The sequence below is a fragment of the Cucurbita pepo genome, chromosome LG08 (assembly GCF_002806865.2).
Source record: "Cucurbita pepo subsp. pepo cultivar mu-cu-16 chromosome LG08, ASM280686v2, whole genome shotgun sequence".
Classification (NCBI taxonomy): Eukaryota; Viridiplantae; Streptophyta; class Magnoliopsida; order Cucurbitales; family Cucurbitaceae; genus Cucurbita; species Cucurbita pepo.
The window spans coordinates 61854-81090 of NC_036645.1; the positions used below are offsets into that span (position 1 = coordinate 61854).

Consider the following 19237-nt stretch of genomic DNA (forward strand, 5'->3'; position numbering starts at 1 on the left):
TTCAAATTTAACTTTTGTTATTTGACTCGAGGGTATAAGTTAGGAATATCATTTGAACTCGTTTTAGATCTAATAGATTCGAATTGAAAGTTAACAGGATAGTGATCTCTGTAGCATGTTATCCTTCAGAATCTCCAAAAGCATTTCTATTTTCTTGGGCGCAATAGTAGACTAGCGCCTCATGGATGTTCAACATTGAATGAAGTCTTGAAGGTTATTCCCAAATAATACACTACACCTCATACATCCTCATTACCACATGTAATTGCTCACTAAACAACGAAGTTAAGTGGATTTTATGTGCAAATTAAAACTAAAACAACGAACATAACAGATAAGCCTAACAAAAATCTTCACAAGAACAACGGCCATCCTTGAAATGATGGAAAACATAAGGATCTTTTACTATGATTTCTCGTCCAACCTTGTTGGATATGAACTTCGCGGATTCATGACAACTATGGCATACACGAAGGTTCTTTGAAATACGAATTGTCCTTCCTGCTTCTGTACTAATCAGCCCGAAGGAAATTGCCAAGAGCTCGCTGTGTCCTATCAGAGCACACTCTCGCTCCTCATCCACGTCGTGGAATCTGAAATCTGTATTCCTCTTGAAACCATCTTCTTCCATTTTCTTCATCAGGCACTGTAAATTCCAATATATGGCCTGCGATCTTGGGTGGGATACATCCCCTGTGCCAAATGCATGGATTTTGTTGCGGAACTCCATCCAACTATAAGCCTTCTTTGGTCTTAATCCCATGTCTCTAATAGTTTTTCTCAGCTTTTCGACCATCTCCCATTCTTCGTTGCTGGCATACCAGTTTGAAAGTAGAACGTAATTCTCGGCATTTAGAGGTTCCAAATCACACAGCTGCTCAATGATTCGCTTCCCTAGTTTCTGTTGATGGTGCTTCCTGCATCCATCGAGCAATGCTCTCAAAATCTCAGAATTTTTGTCGAGTTTATGTTTATCGACAAATGTTCTTGCTTCATCGAATCGTCCTGCCCGGCCTAAAAGAGCCACCTTTAAAACAAAGTGTGCCATGGTTGGTTCGGTAATGCAATTGAAGTAAAAATCCCCTTCCTCTACCATGCTTGCAGTACTACAAGCCTGCAAAACTGCAGTATAAGTGATCTCATCTCTATGCACCCTAAAGTTCCTGTCCATCTCACGGAACAAACCCACTCCAAGTTTTCCTTGCCCATGTAAGCTGTAGCCCGAGATCATGACAGTCCAAGAAACCATGTCTTTCTCCTTCATCCTCGAGAAAATTTTCAATGCAGATTGGATACATCCAGATTTGACATACATGTCAACTAAAGCATTTTGGACAATGAGATTGTCATCAAAATAATTTTTAAGCACGTATCCGTGAATCTCTCTTCCATGCTTATGAGCAGCGATTCTTCCACAGGCTGGGAGAATGCTGCTGATTGTGAGAGGATCAGGCTTCAATTCTCCATCCATATTCATCTGTCGAAAGAGCTTTAAGGCCTCATTGATTCCACCATTCTTAACATAAAAATGGATGAGGTCTGTCCACGAAATGATATCTCTGAACGGCATTCGATTGAACAACCCCCTAGCATCTTTGATACTGCTACAGTCAAGGTACATTTTCAACAGGCAATTACTGACCAAGACATCAAATTCCAAGCCATGAATTCTGGCGACATGGTGGATATTTCTTCCGTGTTGCAGCAGTTTACGTGCACCACAGGCACCAAGAGCCGTGGCCAATGCCACTGCATCAATATCAGCCGCCAACTCCACCATTTGGTAAAACAAGTCTATGGAAAAACTGGGTTTATCTTCCATCAAGTACAGCTTGGCTAACATGGTCCAAGAAACAGCGTTTCTGCAAGCCGACTTGTCATGGAGCCACCTTGCAGTGTCAGCACTGTCAAGAATCCCATACAGCTCAATCAAGGAAGTAAATACATAGAGGTTAGAAAAGAGCCCAAGTTTGAAGGCTTGAGCATGGAGCTGCTTGCCAAGCTGCAGATCACCATAGTGACGGGAGGCGCAGATAACTCGAGGAAGGGTGTGGTTGTCGGGGCGAACCCCTCGAGACAACATCTGTTGATAAGTAGAAATAACATGCCCCACATCTCCGCTGGTGAGATGGGTTTGAATCAGATTGTTCCAAGCAAAAGTATCCCATATAGGAATATCGTCGAACAGTTGGTGGGCGACGCATAAATGAGCATTCTTCTCAGCAGTCGTGGTGCGAACATGAGGGGGATTATTAAAGAGTCGGTGGCGATGGTATGTGTGATTAGGTTTTTGAGTAAGAGGAAGACGATGAATGGGGGTGGAGAGGAGGAGATTCATGGTAGAAGTTCAGGGGATAGCCATGGAGAAGCGAAAAATGAGAATTTTAGCTTTACATAGGCAGTCATGGTAGAAATGCATCGTCGTGTTGCAAAAAATTGAAGAGAGGATAGTGAGCTAACTCAAATTGGAGGGAGGCGCCATTGCTCTGTCGATGCTTCCTAGAAGTGTAAGATTAGGTAGGCGTCTCGTCAGTGGTTGGAGTGATTTAAGCGGCCATACCCACATCACGTGGGCTTACAAAGCCCGCTGGCTTGAATAAATATGAGAATCCGTTTTCTTGTGCTTAAAACATAATTTCCTTGTAAAGAAAGGAACCCTCTCCCGCGTATCTCTCTCGCTATTCTTCTGGCTGTCTCTGTCTCTGTCTCTCACTCTCTCAATTTATTGCGATGAGAAAAAGATGCTATATTCCTCAGCGTGAAAGGTGCGTCTCTTCAAAGCATTCTGCAAAAGCTTCCTCAGCTTGTAAACTGAACAGTGAAAGGTACGTCCCTTCTCCTTCAAACCTCTCTCTCCCTCTCTGTTTCTCTTACTCCTGTCTCTTTCGATTCATTTTGCAGGTCTTTGTTGCGCCAACGCAAAAAACTTGCTCACTGTGGATGCTATTTTTGTTTAACACCGAAACCCCTTCGTAAACCTTCCAACTTCATCTGCCTATGCTGTTGTTATGCCCTCCCATTGGCCGTAAACCAGTTTCATCCTCCGCTCGCCTCCTCTCTGCAACTTCTCTCCGCCTTTTCTCATCAGCTGTACACCCAACAGCAGCGGAGACACAAGCTTCCTCGTCGCCCGCTACTCTAGCTTCAATGGCGGTGCAGCACCCCAAAGATGACGACTACCTCAGTTCCGTCATTCCTAAGCGTGTTCAGCTTTTCCAGTCGATACAGGCAAAGCTACTTGCTGACCGGTGTTCTCTTCCTTCTGATCCAATCGAGTTAGTATGACGTTAGAAAATATGGAAATGGATAGCCTATGCTTGTATTATTTGAATTCCGAATCCTACTTGGTTCTTTGCTTTTTAGGATATCCTTACCGGATGGGACGGTGAAGGAGGGTAAGAAATGGCAAACAGCGCCAATAGATGTTGCTAGAGAAATCTCGAAAAGTTTGGCTGCGAACGCTTTGATTGCGCAAGTTGATGGAGTTCTATGGGACATGAGCAGGCCGCTTGAAGATGATTGTGAGCTTAAGCTGTTCACCTTCGAAAGTGATGAAGGGCGCGACACTTTTTGGCATTCTAGCGCTCATATACTTGGACAGGTTGATAGCCCCATCTATTTTCATACACTCAATCTGAACTCATTAATTTCAATCCTAACACCGTTTCAACTGTGTTGTTTTTCCGGGTTTAGTCGCTTGAGATGGAGTATGGTTGCAAGCTTTGCATTGGACCCTGTACCACTAGAGGAGAGGTATGTGTAGTATTAAAAGAAATGGGGGAGAAGATATTCTGCAAGTGAAAATCATCTATTATTAAGCGTGACCAAAATTACCTTAGTAATTGCTATTTTGGTTGTCCAACGGAAAAAGTGCCAAGGTCCTTCACCTTCGATGAAGGATCCAACATCTTTCGGAGGAAAAGATCTAGAATTATTTTGTGATTGTATACTCGATCATCTTTTCTGTGGTGTAGATGATCTTTCCTTTCTAGTTAGGGGTGATCATTGATTTAGTTCCTTAGTTTTTTTTTTTTTTTTTTTTTGGCTAAATTGTGAATTGAATTGGTGACTTTTATCTTTTGGTGTATGAAATTGAACAAATGTCCAAATAAGCAAAAATAGAAAAAAGTCGAACTGGTTGGTTCGGTTTTTTAAGAAGGAAGAATGCTTTTGAATACAGTCCACAGTGTTGATTTCTCCCACATAAGCCTTTCCAGGTAGTGATCGAATTGCTGAAATAAGTTACATTATCGTAACTTGAAAGGGAATAGCTTTGGCAGTTGGGATAAACTTTTTGTTGCATTGTCCAGTTGACTTATATAGGGGTGTTAAGAGTTTCAACACCGTATGTAACTTCCCTCTAATTTTTATGCTTGTAGTTTGGTTTACTCAGATTAATGGACTTTCATGACAGGGATTCTATTACGATGCTTTTTATGATGATTTATGCTTGAATGATGATCACTTCAAGCAAATTGAGTCTGGTGCACTGAAGGCTGTATCGGTATTGCTCTTTCTCTTTTCCCTTGACGAGTTTACACCATTTATTTCATATAATTAATTAATATATATATATATATATATATATATATATATATATATATATTTCCATGTATTTACACGTGGAAGAAGGATGTTAATAACTATATAAAGAACGTCCACCACTATTTCTTTCTTTCTTTCTTTCTTTATTAGTTTTTGTTAGGAGGGTGAGGACTGGTGTTGTTTGTAATCTCAGTCTTTCACATTTGTAAAGGCCTAACAACTAAGGTTTTGGGACTAATTTTGTATGTGGAAATGCTATGCTAGAGAGTCCTCACTCTTACCCTAGTTAACTTTAGCTTCATTTGTTATAAAGAATGTAAAGATTCAGTGCTAGTAAACTAACCTTCTGATTGTTCCAATTTTTCGGAACTAGTAGTGAATCAATAATTTGACAATTGATATCGAAATGTATGATAAGCTAGAATCACGTTGCACATATCTGTTGCTTCCTAAACTTTAGCATTGCTTGCTTATTATCTTTTTATTCACTGACTGTATTAGTGACTTTTATTTTGGCTCGAAATGAAGTACTCGAATATTTTTCCCAATAAAGCATTCAATAATCTGGTTTCATGCATCTTTCATTTTCTCAATGAATGGTTATTCATAAAAGAAACAAAAGATCTATGTTTCATGCATGGAACATCATCATTACAGATGATACTTCTTGTTATCAAAGGAATAATTTGATCTATTTCTTTTAAATTTTCAGGAGAGACAACCTTTTGAGCGCATTGAAGTTTCAAGGCAACAAGCTCTTGAAATGTTTTCTGACAATAAATTCAAGGCAATCGAATATCTTTAAAAAATTGCTGTTCATCTGATAATTGAGGACTGACATTCTTCTGTTCCTATTTATGAATGACTTTACTCAGGTTGAAATCATCAGTGATTTGCCAGAAGACAAAACTATCACTGTTTATAGATGCGGTCCCNTATATATATATATATATATATATATATATATATATATATTTCCATGTATTTACACGTGGAAGAAGGATGTTAATAACTATATAAAGAACGTCCACCACTATTTCTTTCTTTCTTTCTTTCTTTATTAGTTTTTGTTAGGAGGGTGAGGACTGGTGTTGTTTGTAATCTCAGTCTTTCACATTTGTAAAGGCCTAACAACTAAGGTTTTGGGACTAATTTTGTATGTGGAAATGCTATGCTAGAGAGTCCTCACTCTTACCCTAGTTAACTTTAGCTTCATTTGTTATAAAGAATGTAAAGATTCAGTGCTAGTAAACTAACCTTCTGATTGTTCCAATTTTTCGGAACTAGTAGTGAATCAATAATTTGACAATTGATATCGAAATGTATGATAAGCTAGAATCACGTTGCACATATCTGTTGCTTCCTAAACTTTAGCATTGCTTGCTTATTATCTTTTTATTCACTGACTGTATTAGTGACTTTTATTTTGGCTCGAAATGAAGTACTCGAATATTTTTCCCAATAAAGCATTCAATAATCTGGTTTCATGCATCTTTCATTTTCTCAATGAATGGTTATTCATAAAAGAAACAAAAGATCTATGTTTCATGCATGGAACATCATCATTACAGATGATACTTCTTGTTATCAAAGGAATAATTTGATCTATTTCTTTTAAATTTTCAGGAGAGACAACCTTTTGAGCGCATTGAAGTTTCAAGGCAACAAGCTCTTGAAATGTTTTCTGACAATAAATTCAAGGCAATCGAATATCTTTAAAAAATTGCTGTTCATCTGATAATTGAGGACTGACATTCTTCTGTTCCTATTTATGAATGACTTTACTCAGGTTGAAATCATCAGTGATTTGCCAGAAGACAAAACTATCACTGTTTATAGATGCGGTCCCTTGGTTGATTTATGTCGTGGTCCACATATACCAAATACATCATTTGTGAAGGCATTTGCTTGTCTGAAGGTACTGTTTAAACCTCTTCCGAGATATTTAGTCAGGAAAAAAATTCAGATATGTTCAGGAAAACAAATGTTTTCAGACCCATGAATTATACTACATGTTCTGAATGGCTTGGTGTATGCACAAAGATTTAAATATGGAATTTCTGGAGATCTTGGGTCAGTGGCTTAAGCGAAAAGCTGACACTTTGAGAGAGCTCTCTCAAAGTTGATTTTGATTTAAAGGATCAATCCAAATTTTAAAGAGATAAATAGAGATTTTTGTAGCTTTTGGGAACGTGTATGTAGTCATCTTAGGAAAAAACTACACGAAGAACTTTTTTGTTTTTTACTTTGCTACATAGTTAGATTGTGGGTTCTTATTGGATCCCTTTTTTGGGTTCTCGGGAGGAAATGACCCATCTTCTTACCCTTTATTATTATCATTATTATTATTATTATTATTATTATTATTATTTTATTTTTTTTGGTTAATAATGAAATGTGGCAAGTGTGTATATTTATGAGGCCATCATACATAACAATTTGAAATTTCAGGCATCATCAGCCTATTGGAGGGGAAGTAAAGATCGTGAAAGCTTGCAAAGAGTTTATGGGATATCTTATCCTGATCAAAAACGTTTAAAGGTGTTTTTTATAAATTCTTTATGTTGTTAGTTCTCGTAAACAACTTATTTTTGCTGATTCAGCGAGGATGTTGAAAATTTGGTTGTGATTGAAAATTACTATGATAATTTGATCACAATTGGAAAGGTTAAGTTTCACATTCTTATTGTTCCTTGCTTTAGTTGGCATTGTCTTATTTTGAAGTTTGTGTTTGTGCAGGAATACATCAATCTGCTTGAAGAGGCAAAGAAGTACGATCATAGATTATTGGGTACAAAGCAGGAGCTTTTCTTTTGTCATCCACTTAGGTAAGTACTTTAACTAAAAGTGAGCCACATATGACTATGTTCTTAAAATCCTCTTGTCGTATCTAATGTAGCCCTGGAAGTTGGTTCTTCCTTCCTCATGGGACTCGGATCTACAACAAACTGATGGAGTTTATGCGAGCTCAATATAAGGATCGAGGTTATGAAGAGGTTGATATCCAATGTTTTTGGTTCTAATGAAATTGTAGTATGTTTATAAATATAGTACCTGACAATTTTAGTTCTTCTACAGGTTGTGTCACCAAACATGTACAATATGCAACTATGGGAAACTTCTGGTCACGCTGAAAATTATAAGGAGAATATGTTCTTGTTTGAGGTTTGGCGTTGGAATTATATCTAGTTTTTGGATTTCTGCTTTTTTTTTTTCTTTTTCTTTTTCTTTTTTCTTTTAAAAGAAATACAAGAATATTAAATCAAAAGAGAATTTCAGAAAAGGAAGGTAGAGGATACTTTCAAACTTGCCAGAGTCGTACAAGGCTCTCCAATTGACTTGAATATCAAGAAATATAATTACAAAAACATCTGGAGAGTGTATTCAAGAAACATGATCTTAATTTTGCATTGTTTTCCAGCAAAATTTTCCTAAGAGATTCACCCTTCGTCTTAAAGATCTTCCTCATATAAAATTTGCTAGCCAAAAAACTTGAGTGATGAAGTCGTTTAAATGTACAACATCATCAATAATTTCCTGCTTGAAGGCAAACGAAGCTCAAAAGGAAAGCAATTAACAAGAGACAAGAAGGTTTGGGTTTTACTTTTGCCACATAAATGTAAACAAGGAAAAGAAATGTAAGAAGATGGAGTTATCAATAATCTGAAGTTCTCCCGTTCACCGGGCCAAACATCCTCAATCGGGGTTAGCCTCGTCTCCTCCAGTTCAAAATCATTAAAAAACAATTTCTTTCCACAGATCTACTAATTCTGTGTAAAATTTATAGATGAAAAAAGTTTTTTTTTTCTCTTGGGAGTAGTTTTTTGTTCATGAAACAATTATATTATTAGTTACATGGACGCTTGTGCTTTTCTAAAATCAACTTAAAGTTTATGGATCTGTAAATTGTTTATTGAGCGCATGGGATTTATTTGCATTACATGTCTTCACCTGCATTGGTGGATGGAATTTGTTTATCCGTTTATGGTCATGAAATACTTGGTTTGAGCTTATTTATATATTTTTATACAGATTGAAAAGCAGGAATTTGGATTAAAACCAATGAATTGTCCTGGCCACTGTTTGATGTTTCAGCATAGAGTCCGTTCCTATAGGGGTAAGTTCATGTGCATCCATGCGAATATGTAAAGTTGCAACCGGTGTTTATTTGTTTGTATTCTTTTTTTAAAATTCTTCTGGTCAGTGTGTTGTCCACAATTCCATTGACACTCACTTGAAATCTTAGCAGTCTTGCTATGTTTAGGGAATGTAATCGTTCATCTTCTTCTTTTCTTTTTTTTTTTTCTTTTTTCTTTTTTGTGTGTGTGTTTATTCTTGAATACTCTATTGGTCAATTGTTTCTTTAATGTTCGCTATTGATCTGCAGAACTTCCTCTCCGGTTAGCTGATTTTGGGGTGTTGCATCGTAATGAGGCTAGTGGGGCACTGACTGGGTTAACTCGTGTGAGAAGATTTCAGCAGGTATGTCCAGATCCTGGTGTATATTGGAAATTGTGCTAGGTTAGAATATATTGTCAGCATCTTGTTACATTGGTCTATTATGGTTAACCTTTAACTTGGTTCTTTAGGTATGAGATTTTTTTGTTGGCGTTCTATGTGTATTCCATCTACTTAATAAGTTCAGTCCAATTTGTTTGCAGGATGATGCTCATATCTTCTGCAGGGAGTCCCAGGTTAATATTATTTAATTGACATGCTGACAACTATTGCTTGTGAGTTTATTAAGATTAATTTCTCCTGTNTTTTTTTTTTTTTTTTTTTTTTTTTTTTTTTTTTTTTTTTTTTTTTTTTTTTTTCTGTGTTCATTATATAGATAAAAGATGAAGTAAGGGGAGTCCTAGAGTTCATCCAATATGCTTATAACATTTTTGGGTTCACATTTGAGCTGAAGCTATCAACGGTATGTTAATGTTTGATAGTTTTGTTTAAGAACAATCAACGGAATTATTTTTTTTGTTATCCAAGAAAATTGATGAGAAAGCACATGCATCTGATGCATTTTTTTGTTCTTACCTACCTTTGTTCTTAAAGAAAATCACTATAAGAATATTCCTTTGTTCTTACTTCCACTTAATTTGAATTCTAATGAAGTTATCTGATGCATTTTTTTAATTAGTTAAGACGCATGCTATTTTCCCTTCATCATTCTTTCATAAATTGCACTCCTGTGAAAAATTATTGTAGTTCAGAGTATCGATTGTCAATCTGATATCTTATTTGAATTTATACTGCCTTCATACCCATGTTATTTTTTTAGTTATTGAAAATTTGAAAAATATGAAAACTGGTATGATACACCAAATCCCTGACAAAGCAAAGTGTATCAGTATTCTACAGAACTTGTAATCTCTTCCTGATGGATCACAATAGTGCGAGTGATTACCACAAAAGAGTTGTGTTCAACAATCTTATACATTCTCCCCAAGTTATTCTTTCTGCTTCAATTATTTGTTCTGGTGTACTTCGATCAAGGGTCAAAACCAACAATCCCGTGTATGTGGACTATGTGTATAATTGTATGGTGTTGCTGCGTTCCCCCATTTTCTTCTTGTACCTTGGTAGAGTTGTGACTCTTGTTTACTTCTATTCTATTATTTTAAATTTTAGAAAGAGAAAAGGCAAGTTTTAGCGAAATAATTCCTGTGCTTCCCATTGTGCTCTCCTTCCCAAAATTCTATTAGCTAAAAAAAATACCACCCAACCTCACTCTCTCTTCCTATATTCTCAGTAATTTGGAACGACAAGGGATGTAAGACTTCCATGATGACCCTGCTGGTGGACAGTTCCTATTTGATTAGCACCTGTTGGCCCTTGGGTACCTCCAATATGTCTTTTGATCCTAGTACACACAAGGGCTTAGTATACTTTCCATAAAGTGCTTTCTAACCTGGTTTCTTCATTAACAATACTCCACTGCTTGCACTTTTCACGTTATCTTCCATTCTTTCCTTTCCTTTGTTAAATACATCTAACCTTTGGTCTATCGCACTCCTAGTCCTTGCATGTTTCTTAACAACTGCCCAAGAATCTTCATTACTTTTCTCCCTACCCTACTCTCAACTTGTATGCTATTTTTTTCCCTTTGCTGNTAAGTTTTCCATTGATGCACTTAATTGCTAGTATAATGGTGTGGACCTCATGATTTTGAATTCACTGTATAATTGGTTTTAAAATATAGTTCTGGTTAAATTTCTTTGCACTCTTTATTGAATTTGGCTATACTGGAATTCTCTGTGTTTAACACAGCATTCTATGATTAAACTCTAGCTTGATCATAGAATCTTCTCTTTCTCTGCTTATTACATCTTTAAATATTTGAAAATGTGTGCCACTGCTTGTGGTTCTTGCTTATCCATCAGTTTAGTTCATCACGACTCTACTTATATTGTCTACCTTCTCGTATTGCCATTCGCTGAATATGCTTTCCTAAAGCATAACTCTACCTTGCAATCTAACAAGGTTTTTCCACGCAAATTTCCAGTCATAACATTGTCAGAATTATGTTCTTGATAATTATTCTTTCATGTTCTTTAATGAATTTGTATCTTATCTTATCTAATTTTTTTTTTTATAATCTTATATCTCTGTCCTTGGACTCCATTTTAGCACTTATAAATTATTGAAAATTGTGTCTCCGTGACCAATGAGTCATCTAATATAGATCAATGAAGGAGATGGTGCATTTTATGGACCGAAGATAGATATTAGCGTATCCGATGCATTGAAAAGAAAGTTTCAATGTGCAACCCTTCAGGTATTATACACTTATTTTCAAGTTTCTTTCTCGCATTGTTGCTAGGGCTCTAATGCAAACAAAAATATTTTACAACATGGGCGTATTTATTTGCAGTTGGACTTCCAGCTTCCTTCTCGCTTTGATTTATATTACTCAGCAGAGGATGAGGCCAAAAGGGAACGCCCTGTTATGATTCATAGAGCAATCTTGGGGTCCGTTGAGAGAATGTTTGCTATATTGTTGGAGCACTACAAAGGGAAGTGGCCCTTTTGGCTTAGTCCGCGTCAAGCAATTGTTTGCCCTGTGTCAGAGAAATCTCAATCCTATGCACTGAAGGTAGCACTTAAATATTATTTGTTTGATTCCTTTACAATACCAAATCTGTTTTTCTAAGTCTCACTTTCAAAGTTCAAGTATTCAAAATTTTCGGGCTAAAGATCATTGGACCACTTAAAACAATTTTCTTTTCATTAAATGTAAATGTAAATGTAGAGAACCCCTTACGAATGCTGGTTGTAATACAATACATAGGAATTGTCTACATGGCCTGTCTGGCTGTCACGTTTTATAGATCACGATACCATTTTGCTGTTTTAACTTTTATAGGTGCGTGATGCAATTCATCATGCTGGTTATTATGTTGATGTGGATACAACAGACCGAAAGATTCAGAAGAAGGTGCGTCCAATTTACTTTTGTCTTTATTATTCATGTTTATGCTTTTGTGCCTTTTTGCAATGAATATTTCTTACTTTCCTCGTTCTTAGTCATGGTCTATTATGTTGACTGAAAACATTGTATGAATGAGTTCTCAATTTAATAATTAGTTAAAATTGACAAATTCTTGCGATACCTGCTTGAGATATGATTATCTTGGTTTCTTCAGGTGCGAGAAGCACAACTGGCTCAGTATAACTACATATTAGTCGTTGGCGAGGAGGAGGCTAACACTGAACAGGTTTCAATGCTTACAATGACAATAATATTTGTTCGGTTGCTTGTTTGTGTCGTTTAAAAAATAACATTTAAATTGAATGGTCCTACACACCTTTCCTAGATAGACCCTGGATAAGTTGTTTTCATTTGCCAAATACTAGCCTGAATCTTTGTTATCTAGTTTAGTTGAATGTGGTATCAAGCCGTGAGTTGTTGTGTTGTGGCAGGTGAGTGTACGGGTGAGAGATAAGAGCGACCATTCAGTGATGAGTATTGAGAACCTGCTCAAACACTTTAAGGAAGAAGTTGCAGCTTTCCATTAGAGACTTGGCCTTTGAAAATAAAAATAAGGAAGGTTGGAATGCCTCTCACCTTCATTTACAACTCGATTGTTGTTTGGCTCCCCCTCGTTACCAAAAATAAATCACCCTTTGTCTTAGATTTTCTTTACTCAGTTTCAATTGTGTGATACATATGTACATAAAATAAGCCTTTAAACTCGTTGTGCAATCAAATTCAATACTTTTTACTAAAGTGAAATATCAACATTAATTCTACATAAAACGTAACAGTTCGCATGAATTCAATTTAAAATTAGTGACTTAAAAGTTGATTTGTGTTTTAAAAATAAAAAATAAAATAAAGAATATTATAATTCTTTTGTTCAACATTCAAATTTGGTTAGGTATGAAAGCACATATATTTTGGTGTATTTAATTTTTGGATTGAATTTATGAGCAATCAATCTAGAAGGTCAACGCGGTTGTTGCATGACATCATACCAATTTGAAACATAATGGAGGTTTGAAGCAGAACATGTTCAACGGGTTTTGGTTTTGGTTTTGGTTTTAATAATGATGAGAAGAAGGTTCCAAAAGTTGGTTTTTTGTCGGATGACTTCTAGAACTTCATTTAATTATTCACTCCCAAATTCTGAGATTTTGACTCTTACTTTGTCCCTAAACATGAAAAAATAGACTAATTTACTTGATTAATATAATATTTGATTTGCTATGTCATCCAAGTAATTAGCTACTAAACTAGGATGTTATATATAATTACAAATAACTTTAGGATGCTATATATAATTACAAATAACTTCAGAGATAGTGTAGGCTCAATTTAATGCATCAACACATACAAACATTTGAGCATGTTAAATTTGAGGATAAATGAAAGCAATGTTTGGATAAGTAAGTCCAGGAAATTGATTAATGATTAATTTAACCACAGACTAAGAACAGCAAGAGCTCCGTAAAAAGGAATTGGATGGGGTTTCAGAAGAACAAATTGGATTCTCAATTGGGTGTGTTATATTGTATGATATTATATTATGCACATGTGTTGTGGGTATGACTAATCTACCAAAAACTGATTTCCAATGCAGATAATTAAGCCCTCCATTTGATGCGAATCTTAGTCTTATAAGCAAGGTGGAAGGGGTAGGCGGATCTGGTCCACGCCAACGCCGCGGCAGGGTTCAGCGGCGGCTTTAAAAGAGACGGAAATGGGTTGCCCTTGTTGAAGCGAAACGGCGAACTCCCTTTCTTTTCACCCTCCCGAATGCTCTCCAGCTTTGGCTTCCATTGGCGCCTGTATACGAGGCGGGTGTAGTCCTTAGCCAATTGCGGCGTGGTGCAGATTCTGCCGAGTGGCTCCTGGAGTTTGGGGTTGCCCTGTTGGAGCAATCCGGAAATGAAGTCGTCGGAGAGATGGATTCGAAGGCAGCCGGAGGGGGTCCGTTGGATGTCGAAGGGGGTGTGGATTTTGTTGTTGGTGGAAGAGGAGAAAAAGGAAGCGACGGTGAGGAAGGAGAGAACGGAGTGGAAAAAATGGTTGGGGAGGAGGAAGTAGTTATGGCCGAGCTGGAGGTGGTGGTGGGGGGAAAGGGGAGGGATCTTGTGGCCGATGTAGAAGGAGTCGGCTCGGCAGATGAGATGAAAAGGGAAGTCGAGCAAGACGTCAGAGACGCGGATGGGGCTGAGGTAGATTCGAACATGGGCGTCGGGGAGAATGAGGTTGATGTTGTTGTGATGGGGGAGATGGAAACGAGGGCAGGAAGGCATGTTGGAATGAATGAATTGACGAATGAGAGGTTGATTCAATATATTTATGATAAGGGAAGGGAAGGCAAGGGAAGGGAAGGCAAGGGAAGGGAAGGGCAGGCAAGGGCAGGGAAGAATGGAGAGGCGGGTCAAAGTTGCTGGTAACAGTCAGGATTTGGGACTTGTTTTGTTGAAGAGAAAGCGCACGAGGTTTGACTCCGACTGTGTGTGCTGAGGTGTTTAACTCATAAAAGGTACAATTACAGAGTGGGGCGTTTGGAAAGATGTCAAAAATGGCGTCTTTTTGGTTCAACAAAACTTCAGACCAAATCCCAAATCCCAAATCCCAAATCCATTTCATTTCTCTTCTAATCCCAAATCCCAAATCCATTTCATTTCTCTTCTAATCCCAAATCCCAAATCCATTTCATTTCTCTTCTAATCCCAAATCCCAAATCCATTTCATTTCTCTTCTAATCCCAAATCCATTAATCCATAATCCACTCATTCTCTTCACTCATATTCACTAATATTCATTATTTTCATTATTTTCGACTTAAAGCCCAAGCCCATGCCCACAAATATTATCCATATCTATTACGGAGGGGTTTAAGCACTATATTCCCCTTTTTAACCAAATGGTAATATCTCACAAAAATGTACAAAGGTCTTAAAATATCATTTTAGGATTACGAGAATCCACTCTTTGTAATGCACATTGTTTTCATTTAAAACCAACTTAGGCATACAAGGCGTTTTACCTTATCCAAATTTTGTAAAATCGCAGCGTAAGTTTTTTGCTAAAACAAAATTGATTGTATATGTGTGGAATATTACGGTCCATCCAACACAATCATTTCACGTTTCCAAATACCAAATCCATTTGGTGGTCGGTGGTCGGTGGTAGTCTCCGCCCTGAACGGTTTTTAACCGGAATCAAATCTCCAGGAAGATGGGATCTGGGTGGGGACGGTGGTTCAAATTAGCCGCCGTAGTGGCGGTGCTTGCGATTTTGAGAGAGCTAGGGAAGCTATACGGATGGGAAATTGACAGAGAAGCGGCTCTCAAGGTGTTCGACCAATGGTCCGATCGATTGGGGATATGGGCCATGCCTGCGTATGTCGGCATCCATACCTTCACACTTGCTCTCTGTTTGCCCTACGCCGTATTCTTTGAGGCCACTGCTTCTTTGCTCTTCGGCTTCTTCCCTGCCGTGATTTGCGTTTTCTGTGCCAAGGTGCTTGGGGCTTCCCTTTCCTTCTGGATCGGCAGGTTTGTTCTAACATTTCCTTTTTCTTGTCTGATTTCCTCTTATTCAATACTGAGATTATGCAAGGCTTCCGACGTTCTCTGATGTGAAATTGTGTGTTCATGGTATGGAATTAAGTTCGGAATTTTGTTGCTGTAGTTTTAGATATGTTTGTTGATTGGGGATTTTATATGTCTTATCTTACAATTTTACGTTGGATTCCCTGAAATGGATTATTTTTCCCTGATGCTGTATTTGAGGATAGAAGTTGATTAGGATTGAAGTTTTGTTATATTTCTTGTGTTCCACATTGTTGAGAGAATAGTTGGTGCTTACTATTTGTTGTAAGCTGTTCTGTTTTGTTAAATTTTTTTTTTTTTTATGAGAATTCTACTCTGTATTGACTAAACAAACTGTACAAAAGTGGAGATGAGAAATCCTAATTTGCCCCAATTGGAATAGATCATCACCATGTTGTGGAATAGATCATCACCATGTTGTGGAATAGATCATCACCATGTTGTGGAATAGATCATCACCATGTTGTGTAGTTCGAACTTTTTTTTTTGGATAAAGTGCACCAATTAGAGAATAAGTATATAACTAGGCCCCTCAAGTCACATCTTTAAACACCCTTTAATTTCTTTAAAACCACAACCTCCAAGGTTAACTCATGATAGCATTATACAAAGAATCTTTGCTTGATCTATAAAGGGGAAGACTCACCCTAATACAAACCACATTATCCAACCTCCCCACTTAATGCATTTCTCTATTCGAAATGCCACAAAAAGTGACTTCGGATATAGAAAGATTATTTAGAAACTATTTGTGGAAACTATTTGTGGAAAGATGGCTGACACCTTGTTCGACGGAATTTTATGAACCTCTCAACAGAAAAGGGAGGCCTCGGTCTTTTTTCGATAAAGAAGAGGAACAAGACTCTCCTCGCAAAATGGATATTGAGATATCATCATCAAGAAAATGTCTTATGGAGAAATCTTATAAAGGCTAAATATACTCATATATCAGTCAAAAATCAACCCTTCCATCATTTGCAAAAGGGCCTTGGAAGTACATAAAGAAACATTAAAACCTCATCGGTGAGTGATGGAGGAAGCACATCATTTTGGACTGACCCATGGATTGAAAACACCATGCTGGTCCTGCCGTATCCACTTTTGTACAAGCTCTCTCATAGCAAAAAAGCTACGATCAAAGAAACATGGATTGTTGTTAACGAATTTCGGGACTTGAACCGTGGTAAGAATTTAAAGGATATGAAGCAACGGAATGGGCCGAATTAAGCCTTGAACTTGCTCTAGTGGTATTGTCAAACAAAGCAGACTTACTGACTTAGCTCCCTAGCGCTGACGGGGTCTTCTCTACAAAATCCTTCATGATGGACATGGGGGAAAGTAGAAGCAATGAATCTCACGATAGCAAAAACAATATGGAAAGGACATCACCCTAAATAGGTGAAAATTTTCCTTTGGGAAATAGCACATAAAGCCCAATTAGCACAAGCAAAAATCTTCAAAAAAGAATGTCTTACATTACTCTTTCGCCATATTGGTGTCCATTATGCAGGAAAGAAAACGGATCACAAAGCCACTTATTTATGCAATGCACATACGCTCAGAATTTTTGGACAATGATTCTCAGTGTATTCAGATGACATCTCGCATTTCCTAGGGAGGTAAAGGATCTATTGGACATGGCCTTAATGTACCACTCATTCAAGAATGCAAAAGCCCTATTATGGAAAAGCCTCATCGTGGCTTTCTTTTGGAATATGTGGAAAGAAAAAAATCAAAGAAAAAAACCCAAACTTATACAAAACTCTTCGACAATGTTGTTTACCAAACTATATCTCGGTGTAAGCTGTCTAATATTTTTACTTCCTATAGTTACACCTCCCTCATTTTAGAGTACCAATGGAGGTTAAATTGATTAAATAACTTCCCCAACTTGTAGCTTCAAAGGAGCCATGAAAGTAGAGGTGAGGCTAGTCATCTAATGATATTTTATGAAAGGAGCACAAACTTATGGACAAAATATAGTGAGGAAACATTTTCCACTCTTTGTTGCTAGTGTCCAACCGATCTTGGAATTTTAGACTTCCAAATAGCCTTGTCCAGCAGCTACCAAGGATTCGTTTCCTTTGAAAGAGACCTAAAAACACGGATTTTAGAGGCAGGGGAACCACTGATCTTTGAAAAGACAGGAGTCCCTCCATTGATGAGCTTTTCTGTGGCGAGCATCCTTGAATGGATGCTGAAGAGCAGCGAATTCCTTACCTGCAAGTTGGTGTTTATATCCGACCCACCTTGAGGGGAAAAAAAGGCACTCTTTTACAATTTTAGCAGAAAACAGAGGAATTTTATGATGTGATGAAAAAAAATGAGTTGGAAGGCAGTTTGAGAAGTTCATTGCTCTATATACTTAATTTATAAGTTGTTGCCCCATCTAGAAACATGTCCTGAAATGTTTGAAGTGTCTGGTGTTATGAATTTCTATTATCCAACATCTCAATCCAAGGTCATGTTTTGTTCAGGTTACTTTTTAGGAATTCAAGTTCAGCTATGGAGTGGGCCCAGAGGAATAAATACTTCCATCTTCTTTGTAGAGGAGTAGAGCAAGATGGTTGGAAGTTTGTCCTTCTTGCCCGCTTTTCTCCAATTCCCTCATACGTTATAAACTATGCTCTTGCTGCAACCAAAGTGGGGTTCTTTCTAGATTTTCTGGTGCCAACTGTGATGGGATGCTTGCCAATGATACTTCAGAATACGTCAATAGGCAGTCTTGCTGGTGCTGCAGTTGCTTCAGCCTCTGGGTCTCAGAAATCTCAGATATGGTCATACATTTTTCCTGTACTTGGTATTGGATCCAGCATTCTTATTTCCTGGAGGATTAAAAAGTACTCTACTGGACTCGCAGTGCCTGAAAGTTCCTCTACTGTTGACCCATCTAAAACCAAAGTACTGTAGTCATACTTTTTCTTTTCTTTCTGAAGACATTTTCGGCTTTTGATTTATGAGTCCCGGAGGTTTTATTATAATCTTCATCAGTGTTACAACACAAGACATAATCTCCAAGTTGAGAGGGAGCAAAGAAAAATGTCCACTCGTATTGTTGTTTAGAGTGCCGAGGAAAGGGAACTAAGCATGAACAAATCTCCACATTTTGTTCATTCATTTTGGTGTGCCTTTAGTAAGGTCGAGTAAAATTAAATTATGCGTGAAATTTGTTTGTATTTGTATTTTCAAAGAGAAACACCAAAAGAAGAAGTTGAATGATAATAATAAAATTTTAAAAAAAAATTAAAAAGAAAAAGAAAAAGAAAAAGAAAAAGAAAAAGAAATAGAAAAAGGGGTTGATAGTTAAAGAATTGGCCATTACAAATAAGGTTTAATAGTACAAAAATGAAACACAAATAGAAGAAAGTAATTAATAAACCGTGTAGCTTACGAAAGTTGACTTGGAACAAAACCACCTACCCCCACCTTCAACTGTATAAATGCAATGTGTTTTTTTGACTTTTGACTTTGACTTTCATTTTATTTTATTTGATTGTTGTTCCCACATTGACCATATTCTAATTTTGTCTTTTCTAAATTAATCCATATAATATTAAGAACGCCATCTCCATAATAATATAATATTGTTTACTTTGAACATAGAGTATCTATAATCATCCCTAAT

General features: G+C 37.2%; 3 protein-coding genes across 3 annotated transcripts; 2 read left to right on the forward strand and 1 right to left on the reverse strand.

Moving 5' to 3' along the window:
* Nucleotides 1-121: 121 nt before the first annotated feature.
* LOC111800306 (pentatricopeptide repeat-containing protein DOT4, chloroplastic-like) lies at nt 122-2825 on the reverse strand. Its single transcript, XM_023683933.1, has one exon. The coding sequence runs from the start codon at nt 2336-2338 to the stop codon at nt 341-343; it is 1998 nt and encodes a 665-aa protein (XP_023539701.1). The 5' UTR covers nt 2339-2825; the 3' UTR covers nt 122-340.
* A 32-nt stretch (nt 2826-2857) lies between these two features.
* LOC111801194 (threonine--tRNA ligase, mitochondrial 1-like) lies at nt 2858-12772 on the forward strand. The gene is made up of 19 exons (XM_023685200.1): nt 2858-3275; nt 3364-3601; nt 3694-3753; nt 4415-4504; nt 5258-5332; nt 6335-6463; nt 6997-7086; nt 7285-7373; nt 7445-7541; nt 7624-7710; nt 8578-8662; nt 8933-9027; nt 9207-9239; nt 9380-9466; nt 11228-11320; nt 11417-11638; nt 11909-11980; nt 12189-12260; nt 12466-12772. The coding sequence occupies exons 1-19, from the start codon at nt 2998-3000 to the stop codon at nt 12559-12561; spliced, it is 2088 nt and encodes a 695-aa protein (XP_023540968.1). The 5' UTR covers nt 2858-2997; the 3' UTR covers nt 12562-12772.
* A 2365-nt stretch (nt 12773-15137) lies between these two features.
* On the forward strand, nt 15138-18772 carry LOC111801151. The gene is made up of 2 exons (XM_023685143.1): nt 15138-15555; nt 18090-18772. Exons 1-2 carry the CDS (start codon nt 15236-15238, stop codon nt 18520-18522), a joined length of 753 nt encoding a protein of 250 aa, XP_023540911.1. The 5' UTR covers nt 15138-15235; the 3' UTR covers nt 18523-18772.
* The last annotated feature ends 465 nt before the right edge of the window (nt 18773-19237 follow it).

Excerpts from the sequence above, each read along its gene's own strand:
- LOC111800306 (XM_023683933.1), bottom strand. The coding sequence starts at position 2,338 with ATGAATCTCCTCCTCTCCACCCCCATTCATCGTCTTCCTCTTACTCAA.
- LOC111801194 (XM_023685200.1), top strand. The coding sequence starts at position 2,998 with ATGCTGTTGTTATGCCCTCCCATTGGCCGTAAACCAGTTTCATCCTCC. Across the intron at positions 5,333-6,334 it reads TTTCTGACAATAAATTCAAG|GTTGAAATCATCAGTGATTT; the intron begins GCAATCGAATAT and ends GACTTTACTCAG. Across the intron at positions 8,663-8,932 it reads TAGAGTCCGTTCCTATAGGG|AACTTCCTCTCCGGTTAGCT; the intron begins GTAAGTTCATGT and ends ATTGATCTGCAG.
- LOC111801151 (XM_023685143.1), top strand. The coding sequence starts at position 15,236 with ATGGGATCTGGGTGGGGACGGTGGTTCAAATTAGCCGCCGTAGTGGCG. Across the intron at positions 15,556-18,089 it reads CTTTCCTTCTGGATCGGCAG|GTTACTTTTTAGGAATTCAA; the intron begins GTTTGTTCTAAC and ends TGTTTTGTTCAG.